The sequence below is a fragment of the Arachis hypogaea genome, chromosome 18 (assembly GCF_003086295.3).
Source record: "Arachis hypogaea cultivar Tifrunner chromosome 18, arahy.Tifrunner.gnm2.J5K5, whole genome shotgun sequence".
Taxonomy (NCBI): Eukaryota; Viridiplantae; Streptophyta; class Magnoliopsida; order Fabales; family Fabaceae; genus Arachis; species Arachis hypogaea.
In genome coordinates, this window is record NC_092053.1 from 2,737,421 (window position 1) to 2,749,494 (window position 12,074).

The window sequence follows — 12,074 nt, forward strand, 5'->3', positions numbered from 1 at the left end:
CACTCACCATTAGGATACGAAGGCATAGTATTATCAGTATATATTAAACTTTTAATGCCTTCAATATCTCCATTAGTAAATTCAAGATCATCCTCCTCTGCCATTATCCAAAAATCTACTGTGTCAATGTTTTGAATGTCAATTGGATCATTATTTTTTTCTAATATAATTTTTTAATCTTTTACCTTGCAAGAAACATTTATAGCTTTTTCTTTTCGTATTTCTTTAAAGAAAAAGAAAAGGCAAAGCAAAAACAGAGGAGAGAGGACTAGGAAATTCTCAAGTTCTTGGAGATATTGGTAACCTTAAAGTGCTTAAAACTACTAATGGCATGCACATTTCACGGCCTATCACAAGTTTTTTTTTTTTTTTTTTTTTTTCATAATTCAGTTTGATTGTTCTACCAAAACATATAATTTATTTCCTAAGCTAACTTGCTTGTTTCTTGTAGGAACCTTTATGCAAAACTTTTGGCAAATTCACGATCTACTGCAGTAAGAACAAATTGCTCTTTGCTAACTTTGTTAATGATCTTGAATTGAACGTCTATCTATGCATTTGGTTTTCAATGAACTTGAAACTATGGAGAAAAAGGAGATGGACAATAATATTATTGCCAACTTATACTTAGCAATAGCTGATTTTGTATTGTCAAACATCTCAAAGAAAAAGACAGCAAAGGCACTCACTAAATAGTACAAGACTAAATTATTACACAAACAAAATATTCTTCTTCTTCTTTAGAGCTTTGGAAGTGGGAATGATGAAGAGTGACTTAGTACTCTCAACTTAAGCCAATGCACTGACACCTTCTGCAGCTCAAGCTGCGTGTGACACTTCCCCTTCACTCCACACTTGCTCAGGTAGACACTCACTCATCATGAGTGGTTGCCTCAACTTTACTTCAGTTCATGGTGCTTGTGCTGTTCATGCTAAGTTGCTAACGGTGCTACCAACAGATCGATCTTTTGAGTTTAATTTATATCATTTAAAAAATTCTTTCACGTATGTATCTGTATCGATATAAGATATTGATATGTCTAAATTTTTAAAAAAATTAGAAGATTAAATATATTTTTAAATCCTCAAATACTTAAATGTTCGCGAATTAAAATATCAATGATGTATTTGTTTTTTTCTCCTTTTCATATCGTTTAGACAATACTAAGGCCCAATTTGGATAAACAATTTAAATATTTTTTTTTTTTAGAAAAAGAGCTTAAAGGATAAAAACTATTATTAAGAGTAGTTTATAAATAAGTTGTTTTGTGTTTGAATTTTTAGTTATAGAAGTAAGTTGTAGCGTTTAGATAAATAACTTAAAAAATACAATTAGTTCCATTTTATAGGCAATTGGTTCTTGTATGTGGTGAATAGTAATAAAATTTTAATTCACAATAATCTTGATGAAAATGCCAAAAAATTATTGTATAGTTAGTGTTTGTTATTTTATTGTGTATGATATGGTAGGTAAAAATAAAAAATAAATGTGAAATGTGTGTCAATGTATATTTTGTTGCTTTTTTTTTTTTTTTACTCCTATTAGAACCCCCCCTTTTCTTTTAGTAGTCAAGAACTTGCTATATCCTATAACTATAAAAATATTTAGCAAGCTATATAAAAATAAAATTAAAACTAAGATTTCATACCACACAATGTTAAATACAAATTTAATAATAAAAATAGAGTGGTAAAATGATTAAAACAATAACTAGAAGGAATACATGTAATAGGTGATTCAGATAGAACATTGTTTTAAAATAATGGTGGAGGGCCAATACTTCCCGTAAATGGAATATTGCATAAAAATAATAGTGGAATGCTGGTGCTTCTAATAGATGGAACCTTATGTGAAAATGATGGTGGAGGATCAATAATTCCATTATAAATAGAAAATATTTTTTTAATAAAAGTAGATTTTTTTTGTTGAAGTCAATTTTTTTTTTATGAAAATGATAGAATGATTTATCGAAAAGGAAAGGTCATATATTTTTATTTTTTTAAAAAACTGCTAATTAGCTTTTTAAAAAATTAAAATTTTTTTTTAAAATTATATCATAATATGTATATTATAATTTTTTATAATTCAAAAATTAAATAAAGTAGCTTCTGCTCCTTCATAAACGGACTTAGCTTTTGTTAAAAGTAACAGATTTTATGCCTAATGCAAAATAGAAAAGGAATAAGGTTATTTAGTGATGGAAATTAATAAGAAGAAATACAATGTGAAATTTGATGTCAATTTTTTTTCCATACTTATTATTATCATTTTATTATATGGAAGAAAAATATCTTTCTCCAAACCATTCCGTAGTGACATTGCACGTCATGTAATAAATAATTTTCTCTCTTTCTAAATAATAATAGTTCTTATGTTACGATTTTGAGTGTTGTATTCATTGAGAATATATATATTCTGATCATCATGTAATCTTAACAATTGATTCTATTGATATGTGATTCAAACTTTAATTTTAGGAATTGACTTAGGTGGGGAACTTAAAATAAGGATTTTGATGGTCTTAAAAATAAAATATAAAATATAATGTAAAATGATTATTTTATACTTACTTTTTTCTATTTATTTTTATCTTTTTTGGTGGATTTTTTATTTTGATAAATAAAATAATTATAATAATTATTGAAATAAATAATTTAAAAATATTTACCAAAATAAATATCATTCTCTTATTTCGTTTACACTGTAAACGAGATAATTTTGTATATATCTCGTTTACAATATAAACGAGATACATGTATTTATAAATAATTAAATATAATTTTTGAAAATAATAAAAAAATATTAATAATTTAAATTGGACCAAAACTCTTAAAAATAGAATATTTCAAATAATAGAAAAGGTTGACTATTTTAAATAATAAAAAAGATAAACAGTCCATTTTAAATGATAAGGAAGATCGATTGTCCATTTAAAATAAATACATTAACATGTTTAAATTATTTAAAATGTTTTAAAATAAGCACGTGTTTAAGATGGATTGTCCATTTTAAAACATTTTAAATAATTTAAACATGTTAATGTATTTATTTTAAATGAACAGTACATCTTTCTTATTATTTAAAATAGATTATTTATCTTTTTTATTATTTAAAATTGTCTATCTTCCCTATTATTTGAAACGTTCCATTTTCAAGAGTTTGGTCGAATTTAAATTATTAATATTTTTTATAATTTTTAAAAACTATATTTAATTATTTATAAGATGCTAACTCATACAAATTAAAAGATGGCATGAAGTTGATGCACAGTAAATAAAAATAAAAAAAAATGACGAGAGAATTAAAATAGTTATCTCCCACTCTTTCTTTCTCTCCTAATAATTGGCAAACTTCTCCTAACAATTGGCAAATAGTTATCTCTTATTATTCATCTGTTTTATTTATTTTTATCAACCTCTCCTAACAATTGGCAAATAGTTATCTCCTACTCTTCATCTGTTTTATTTATCTCTATCAATCTCTCCTAACAATTAGCAAACAGTTATCTCTTACTCTTCATCTATTTTATTTATTTCTATTAATATCTCCTAACAATTGACAAATAATTATCTTCCACTTCCTCTATTTTATCACTATTTTTACTTCTATAAAAAAAATTAGTCACATATAAATGTTAAAAAAAATGAGGTGATAACAAAAAAAAAAGATAAAATAGATATTTTCAAGTAATTTTTTTTAAATATTTTAATATAAATATATTTTATAGAATTATCTTTTATATAATAAAAATATTTTAATAGATTTAAATTTTCAACCGATAAGATTTATAAAAAATTTTGGACCACTAAAGATCCAAATATTCTTTCCTCACCTAAGAAGCCTCCTTAATTCTAAGGAATGATTCCGATTCAGCCTATATGAGAAAGAAATGGATTCTCTACTTAAATTCGCATCCATTTTAAAAGCAAATTATGATTACGATGAGACTGGAGTTTCCTTTTCGTTTATAGTTAAGCACTCCCATTCCCGATTCTGTTTGTATAGAAAATTGAAGCTTCATAGTATCGCATTTTAGTTGAATTTCCAAAAGCCACGATGGGCCTTGCCCCGAACCGGATTGGTATATTCTCAAACAAACTACCTTATTTTATGTGGAAAGAAATAAAAATAAAATAGAATTAATTCAAAATTTTAAAAAATGATTATGTTTATTATTGTAGGCCAATATAAATAATGAGAACACTCGTGCTTAGAATCTCGAATCATAAAATACAGGTGGACAATGGAGAACAACCGGACAACAGGTTTTCTTTTGATTGCTTTTGATAACTCAAAACAAATGTTAATCAGATATCTTGTTATTCTCAGTGTTTTTTTCCGATATAAATGTTTTACTTGTTTGCATGTGGATTTAAGATTTTTGATGGTCTAACTAAACCCTCTCGTGTTTATAACAAAGCAAAGTTCCTAAGTCCGATCGCACGATTTTGTTGCTAATGTTACTCGTTCTCCTTTTCAATGGTTTTTAGGATATTGGATGATTGACATTCCTGCATTTATCTGTCGTTTTTCATTTTTTATATGATTTAGTAATGGTGATTACCATCAAAGTAACACATACACAATTACGGCGTAGCAGAAATTGTCTGTAACAATTTCTTTCTAATATATTTTTTTAATTTTTTACCTCGCAAGAAACATTTATAGCTTTTTCTTTTCGTATTTCTTTAAGGAAAAGGGAAAGGCAAAGCAAAAACAGAGGAGAGAGGACTAGGAAATCGTCAAGTTCTTGGAGATATTAGTAACCTTGAAGTGCTTAAAACTACTGATGGCAACCACATTTCACGGCCTATCACAAGGTTCTCTTTTTTATTTTTATTTTTCATAATTCAGTTTGATTGATCTACCAAAACATACAATTTATTTCCTAAGCTAACTTGCTTGTTTCTTGTAGGAAACTTTATGCAAAACTTTTGGCAAATTCACAATCTACTGCAGTAAGAACAAATTGCTCTTTGCTAACTTTGTTAATGATCTTGAATTGAACGTCTACCTATGCATTTGGTTTTCATTATGTTCTGTAGAACTTGCTGCTGGATCCAAAAGCCCAATCTAACGAAGGAGGAGCTGCACAAGGGAATAAGGTGCAGTAGCATTCTGAAGACACATTCTTATGATACCTAATAATTAATGCAACTTCAACCTAATTATGTTTATTTTCAGAACTTTGTTCAACTTGAATTAGACAGTACAGCAAGTGTTCACAAGAAGCATGGTTTAGAGGAAAGGGGTGAGCATGATAATGAAAGAAAGTTTAAGAAAAGATCTTGTAGGAAAGTCATGACTCTAACTGCAGAAATTACTGCACAGAGCAAGGTACTTCACTGTTGTTTACACCCTGCATGTAATAGGAAATACTAGTCCTCTAAGGATATGCATGATATCTAAGGAGTTGGGAGTTGGTTGTTTTGTGGTTTGTACTCTTTGGATTTGGAGACATCCATGATGACATTGTTGAAGAGGATGTTCCACAAATCTAGACTCTCCCCGTTTGGGTCGACTTGTAACAACTTTCTAAAAAAAATCTTGCTGCTCACCCACGCCACCATTGCCAATCTTGCTTGCTTAACTGCTGGCTACCCACCCCTTGCTCGCCTCTCACCATGCTACCACACCGTGCAGTACTCTCTCACCACCACTGGTCCAACGTGGCAGATCTTGCCTCTGCTTCTCTTAACTAGCAAATCTCGCCTCTCATCTCTGCCTGATCATTTTTTTTTCATTTTCCTATACTGACCTTTCTATTAAGTCTGGACTAATGATCTATTATGTATTTTAGACCTGCTCTGAATCCAATTTGGACCAGAGTTTAGCTTGGACTAAAAATCTTACGAATTTGCAGATTTAGTATCACGTAAGGGTCCAAAAACAAGACCAGTTGAAATTATCAAGTCAGCTCAAGGCTAAGCCAAACCCAATGCATTAACACCCCTAGTCCAAAATATACACTTGGAAACTAAATTGTTGTTTATTTTATACTATGAAAGATTCAATTTATGTAATAAAAGAACAATTTAACATGTTGCATAACTTATAAAGACCAATTTAATCATTTGTATAAAATCTTCGGTACACAAGGATCATTTAATCTTACTGCTTTTCATAGATTTCAATTATATTTTTCCCAGGCTGCTAGAGAAGTCTTGTCTAAGCCTGATGGACAGCATGTTGACATCGATGCAGACAATGGTAATATTGACTTGGCAGTGGCTGAGTACCTTGATGATTTATACATATTCTATAAGCTAACAGAAGTATGTAGCATTCTCAACTCTTAAGCCTTGCACTGCTGTATCTATATCCTTTTCTTACTAGAATTTATGATGTAGGATGAGAGCCGAATTTCAGATTACATGAACTCACAGAATGAAATCAATGAGAAGATGAGGTCCATTACCGTGGACTGGCTCATTGATGTGCACTGGAGATTTAACCTAATGCCTGAGACAATCTATCTTACCATAAACATAATCGATCGATACCTCTCGTTGACAGTTATACCAAAAGCAGAATTACAGTTGGTGGGCATTTGCTCATTGCTCCTAGCTTGCAAATATGAAGAGATAGTAACTCCTAAGGTCACATTGCTTCCACCAAGCAACACACTTTGAACCTTTCTACTATTACTTTTAAGTTTCAATTTGTTTGTTTCGGCTGCAGGTTAAGGTCTTTGCTAAACTAACAGATGATGCTTACACCAACCAACAGATATTGGACATGGAAAATGCAATCCTTGAAAAGTTAGAATGGTATCTAACAGTTCCCACACCCTACATGTTTTTAGATCGATTCATCAGAGTTCCTGAGCAGCCAGATGTTGAGGTAACATATGTTGAGATTGCACTATTGCAATGCAAATTTAGTTCCATGGTTTCTTTAATTTGATATATTTAAACACAAAATGCAGCTGAAGAACATGGTTTTCTTCCTGGCTGAACTTGGTCTTATGCACTATCAAATTGTTCTGCACTGCCCCTCATTGATAGCTGCAGCAACAGTCTTTGCTGCACGTTACACACTCAATCGGAATCCATTCTGGACTGAAATTCTAAAGCTCAGGACTGGCTATGTTGCAGAACAGATCATGTAAATCTCTGTTTTGTTAATTCAAAGACACCTCTTTAACTTAATCTAAATGAAAGAATGATTAAACACTTGACATCTCTTTTAACAGGGAATGTTCAAAGATGTTAATCAGATTTCAGTCAAGTGCTGCGGATTCTAAATTGGATACCGTGATCCAAAAATTCTCAAGTCCAGAGAGAGGAGCTGTTGCACTTTTACCTCCGCTAGATCCCAAACATCAAGTCAATAATCTCACTTGAATTTTTTAATAAGTTGTTGCTTTTATTATTTTGGATTTCAGTCCTCGAATTTTGATAAGAGTACCGAAGGACAGATTCAAAGACTTGATTTCTTAAGAAATTAATACTGTAATTAGATTTTTTTAATAACAAATCATGATATCATATTAAATTTAGATCCTAACTGAGAACAGTGGGAGCATATTTTTTAAAATATCAAGTACATTAGTTTTTCCGGAGTCATAATGACAAGCACAGCATAGGTAAGGATAAAACGCAAATACTAAATTACTTACTAATTAGACGTTAATTAAGAATGTAAAGTTGTTTATGCCCTCTCGCCTCTGATTCTACGTGCAAGTTGAATATCTTTGGGCATAATGGTGACTCTCTTGGCATGAATGGCGCAGAGGTTAGTGTCTTCAAAGAGACCAACAAGATATGCCTCAGCCGCTTCTTGGAGAGCAGAGACGGCGCTGCTCTGGAAACGAAGGTCGGTCTTGAAATCCTGTGCGATCTCCCGTACAAGTCTCTGGAATGGGAGCTTCCTTATGAGGAGCTCCGTGCTCTTCTGGTACTTCCTGATCTCCCTCAGAGCCACCGTCCCGGGCCTGAAACGGTGAGGTTTCTTCACTCCGCCAGTGGCCGGAGCTGACTTCCTGGCGGCTTTCGTGGCCAGCTGCTTCCTCGGAGCCTTTCCACCGGTGGATTTGCGCGCTGTCTGCTTCGTACGAGCCATTTCCCCTCCAAATGAGATCTCAAAGAAAGTTGAAATTTGCGAAGAGTGATTTACAAGAAGAGGTAGCAACTAGCAACACTAGATGGTATTTGAATTGATGCGAGCGATCCCTTAGAACTTGAAAGAATATATAGCAGTGAATTAGCGGGAACTTTTCCCCAAGGGGAGCGAAGATTGCAAATGGAGCGTTTTGGATCGTAGATTAAATCTTAATCAACGGTCTCGGTGCATTTTAAATCAAAAGCCTCGGATTACAATCCTTGTGCTTTTAAGGGGTTTTTTTTTCTAATCGGCGTGGAGCCAAAAAAAATAGCCAAATTAGGATTCGTACTCAAGCTTTTTTTTTGGCGGAGCGACTCAACTAAATCCATGTTTTAGGCGGAAAAGTTATTAACTTTTTTTTAGTTTAAATATCAAAATGGTCCTGAATTTTTAATCGAGTTTCAATTTCACTCTTCATTAAAATTGCTTTAATTTTGTTCCTGAATTTAACGTGGTCGTCCTTGATGCTGCGTTTGTTTGATGGACACAGACACTAATACATAAACACAGTGGTACACGTCTATCGATTGTTTATTAAGATACGGATTTTTGAAGGATACGGTGACACATAAACATACATAAAATACATATATTTGGTATCCTTCAAAAAAGATGAGACACAGAGACACATTGATGAGACACAAATATTTACTCTTTTATACTTAGTAATTTACTCTTGTCCTTATTCCATTGGTGATAATATAGGGGTAAAATTGATATTTAGTTTATACGGTGTGTCTTGTCCAATATTACCAAACACAATAAAAAATTTGTATATCTTTATGTATATGTCTCTTTGTGTATTTGTGTCTGTGTCCATGTATTTGAAAGACAATAAACAAACGCAGCCTAAAATAACTTCTGACAACAGATTGATGACGTGATTAAATGGGGACTACGCTGTCGTCGTTTCCTTTCTTTCTTTATCACTCACACCATCATTCACCAACAGCACCACCACATACCACCTTCACCTCTTTCCAACAGGCAACACTCCCAACATCGTCATCACCACCACATTAAGAAATCACACTTCACTCTACTATCGACTCTCCTCTTTTTTCTCTTACATTTCTCTCTTTCTCTCTCTTTCTCTGTCTTTGCAACTTTTGAACTTTTTTCTGTCATCACCATCTCTCGTTTTCACCATTATGCTTTTTTTTTTCCTCCTAAATAGCAAACATTATCAACTCAAACAGCAATAATCACAAAAGAGAGTGAGGCTGAAAGAGACACAGAGAAGACAAGAGAAAAGCGTAGACGGCGAACAGATCGAGTGACACCATGGACGAAATTCAGCAAAAAAGCTCCTCGGAACAACATCGTCTCTCTTTGGTAGGAGCTGTGGAGGTCACAGAAACAGAACACAGCAGAACTTTCAGGCGGAGATTGATGTAGTAGAGGGGAGGAAGGCAATGCAAAAGAAACATGACGAGACCCAGGACAACGGTAAAATTGTGAGGTCAGAGAGAAAGAGGAGACAGCAACGGCGGCCGACAAGCTTTAAACGTCATCACAACATCTCACCATCAACTAAGGAACAGCGCCTAAGTTCATCTGAAGCGGAGGGATGTGATACCGAATTGCAACTAAGATCCCATCTGGTTGGGTGAATTTCTAAGGTCGTGTCATTGTTGACTTGATCCATTAGTTTTTTTTTTTTAACAAATACAAAATGACGTCGTTTCAATGCAAGCGTGGTAAACGATCGACTGAAAGTGTTTCAGGGACGATCAGTGTTAAGTTCAGGGACATATTTTGGATAATTTTAAGTTTAGAGACGAATTCAAAACTCAATTGCAAGTTCAGGAACCACTTTGAGATTTACTCCTTTTTTTAAATAAAAAATAATATTAAAACATTGATTTATGAAGAACTTAAAGCAAACAAATAAAATAATTAAAATATAGAAAACACTTATATACTTTTAAGAACTTTACCCGTTTCATCTTAATATGATTAAAATATAGAAAACACTTATATACTTTTTAGAACTTTACCCGTTTCATCTTAATAGTGAATGGATTTTCCATATCAAGTTCTGAAATGTCATTATTCTTTGGATGTAATAAGTATGTATAATATACTTTGCATAAAGCAAATTAGCTATTGTGACCATTTTTTGAAATTTTGTACGTGACAAAAAAATATTTTTTAAACTTAAAGATAAATTATAGGACAATTTACGTTTTTAAATTGTTTGACCCCTAATATTACGCAAATGCATTGTTTCCAATTCCAATACGCAAATGCATTGTTTCACTATTTTATGTAAACCGCTACTGGCAGCAGCAGTTTACAAGTGTGCATAAACCGCTACAACCAACCGTGGTTTACGTGTATGCGTGTGTGAGTGTAAACCACTGCTGGCAGCAGCGGTTTACGTGTGTGCGTGTGTGAGTATAAACTGCTGCAGGTAGCAACGGTTTACGTGTGTGCGTGTGTGAGTGTAAACCGCTATAGGCTATAGCGGTTTACATGTAGTGTGTCTATTTCAAACAAAAAATAGACAATTAGATGATAAAATCCAAAGTTTTTCAGTCAACAATTAAATGATAAAATAATATATAGATACAATGACGAAACTAGGCAAAATATTAAAGAATAACCAAAAATTAATTTTATAATAAAATAAAATAAAAATAAAAATTTAAAAAATAAAATTAAAATTTATATATAATTTATATGAAAAAAATTAAAATTTAAAGGAATTATTGTCCCCTTTCTCAGTCTGAGATTCTACTTCCAAATAGATGAAAAAGAAATCAAAATAAAACAAAAAAAATTTAACAAAAAATGTTAACTGAAAAAGTTAAAATTAATTTTCAATACATATATATAGTTTCGTCTCCTTATATTGTAATTAAAATATAAATGTTATACCAAATAATTTCATTGAAAATTAAATAAACAAAAGTCACATGTATATATTTTTTAAAAAATAATGTAAATTGTACTATCTTCTAAGAATTAATGGAGGTCATATATAGTTCAGTTAGAGAGTAAATTACACAAAAAACAAGAACAAAAAATATTGTTTTAATATATTATGTGTATAATACACCTATATATCTCCCTATTTTTATGTACTCACGTATCTTTTTATTTTGTATATGTTTGATTAAAAATATTATTTATATACTAAAATAAATTACTAAAATTAATTATTATATATTTATATATAAATATATATTATTTAATTTATTTTTAATATATATTTTATATTTATATTTTAACTTATGTTTTATAATCGTGGATTTTAATATAGGCTTATGTATCATGGTCGATTTTATGTACTCGCTGCAACATCTTTTTAATTAGACTTTTCTTGTTAAATATCAGAATTTTTTGTTTGTCTGTTTTTTTTTTTCTTTAAAGACAAACATGACTTCTATGTTTTAACTCTTGTTCACTGGAAATAACTAAGTGTAGTTTTTACGTTCTGTTCAATTATTAAATTGAAAAATAATTTAAAAAAATATTATTTTTTTGCTAATTTTGCCATTCAATTTTATTTGTAATAAAAAAATCAAGAATAATTATCAGTTTTTATAAGTTTTGATTTTTTAATCAATTTTTCATTTATTTTGTTTATTCATAGTAATATGTTTTTTTAGAATTTTTTTTATATTCTCTAATGCATATTGTTATATTTTTGTAACGGAATTTTTAGTACTCATTATTCATATAAAATTTTTAATTATTTCTATTAATACATGTTCTTTTGTATAGAACTTAGTTAATTTTTATTTAATTTTGTATAATTTGACTATATAGGCAGCACACTACACGTAAACCGCTGCTGCCTATAGCGGTTTACACTCACACACGCATACACGTAAACCGCGGCTGGTTGTAGCGGTTTATGCACACCTGTAAACCGCTACTGCCAGTAGCGGTTTACATAAAATAGTGAAACAATACATTTGCGTATTGAAATTGAAAACAATGCATTTACGTAATATTG

General features: G+C 30.9%; 2 protein-coding genes across 3 annotated transcripts; one reads left to right on the forward strand and one right to left on the reverse strand.

The window, feature by feature from the left end:
• The first annotated feature begins 3,947 nt into the window (after window positions 1-3,947).
• Window positions 3,948-7,519, forward strand: LOC112771353 (G2/mitotic-specific cyclin S13-7). 2 transcript variants are annotated; one of them, XM_025816070.3, is made up of 11 exons: window positions 3,948-4,082; window positions 4,183-4,266; window positions 4,695-4,821; window positions 4,917-4,959; window positions 5,047-5,106; window positions 5,186-5,338; window positions 6,151-6,276; window positions 6,352-6,600; window positions 6,683-6,844; window positions 6,930-7,108; window positions 7,197-7,519. In XM_025816070.3, the coding sequence occupies exons 2-11, from the start codon at window positions 4,245-4,247 to the stop codon at window positions 7,345-7,347; spliced, it is 1,272 nt and encodes a 423-aa protein (XP_025671855.1). In that variant the 5' UTR covers window positions 3,948-4,082; window positions 4,183-4,244; the 3' UTR covers window positions 7,348-7,519. The 2 variants fall into 2 exon arrangements, with proteins under 2 accessions (XP_025671855.1, XP_025671856.1); XM_025816071.3 differs by lacking the exon at window positions 5,186-5,338.
• On the reverse strand, window positions 7,475-8,182 carry LOC112771354 (histone H3.2). The gene has a single exon (XM_025816072.3). The coding sequence runs from the start codon at window positions 8,063-8,065 to the stop codon at window positions 7,655-7,657; it is 411 nt and encodes a 136-aa protein (XP_025671857.1). The 5' UTR covers window positions 8,066-8,182; the 3' UTR covers window positions 7,475-7,654.
• Window positions 8,183-12,074: the final 3,892 nt, after the last annotated feature.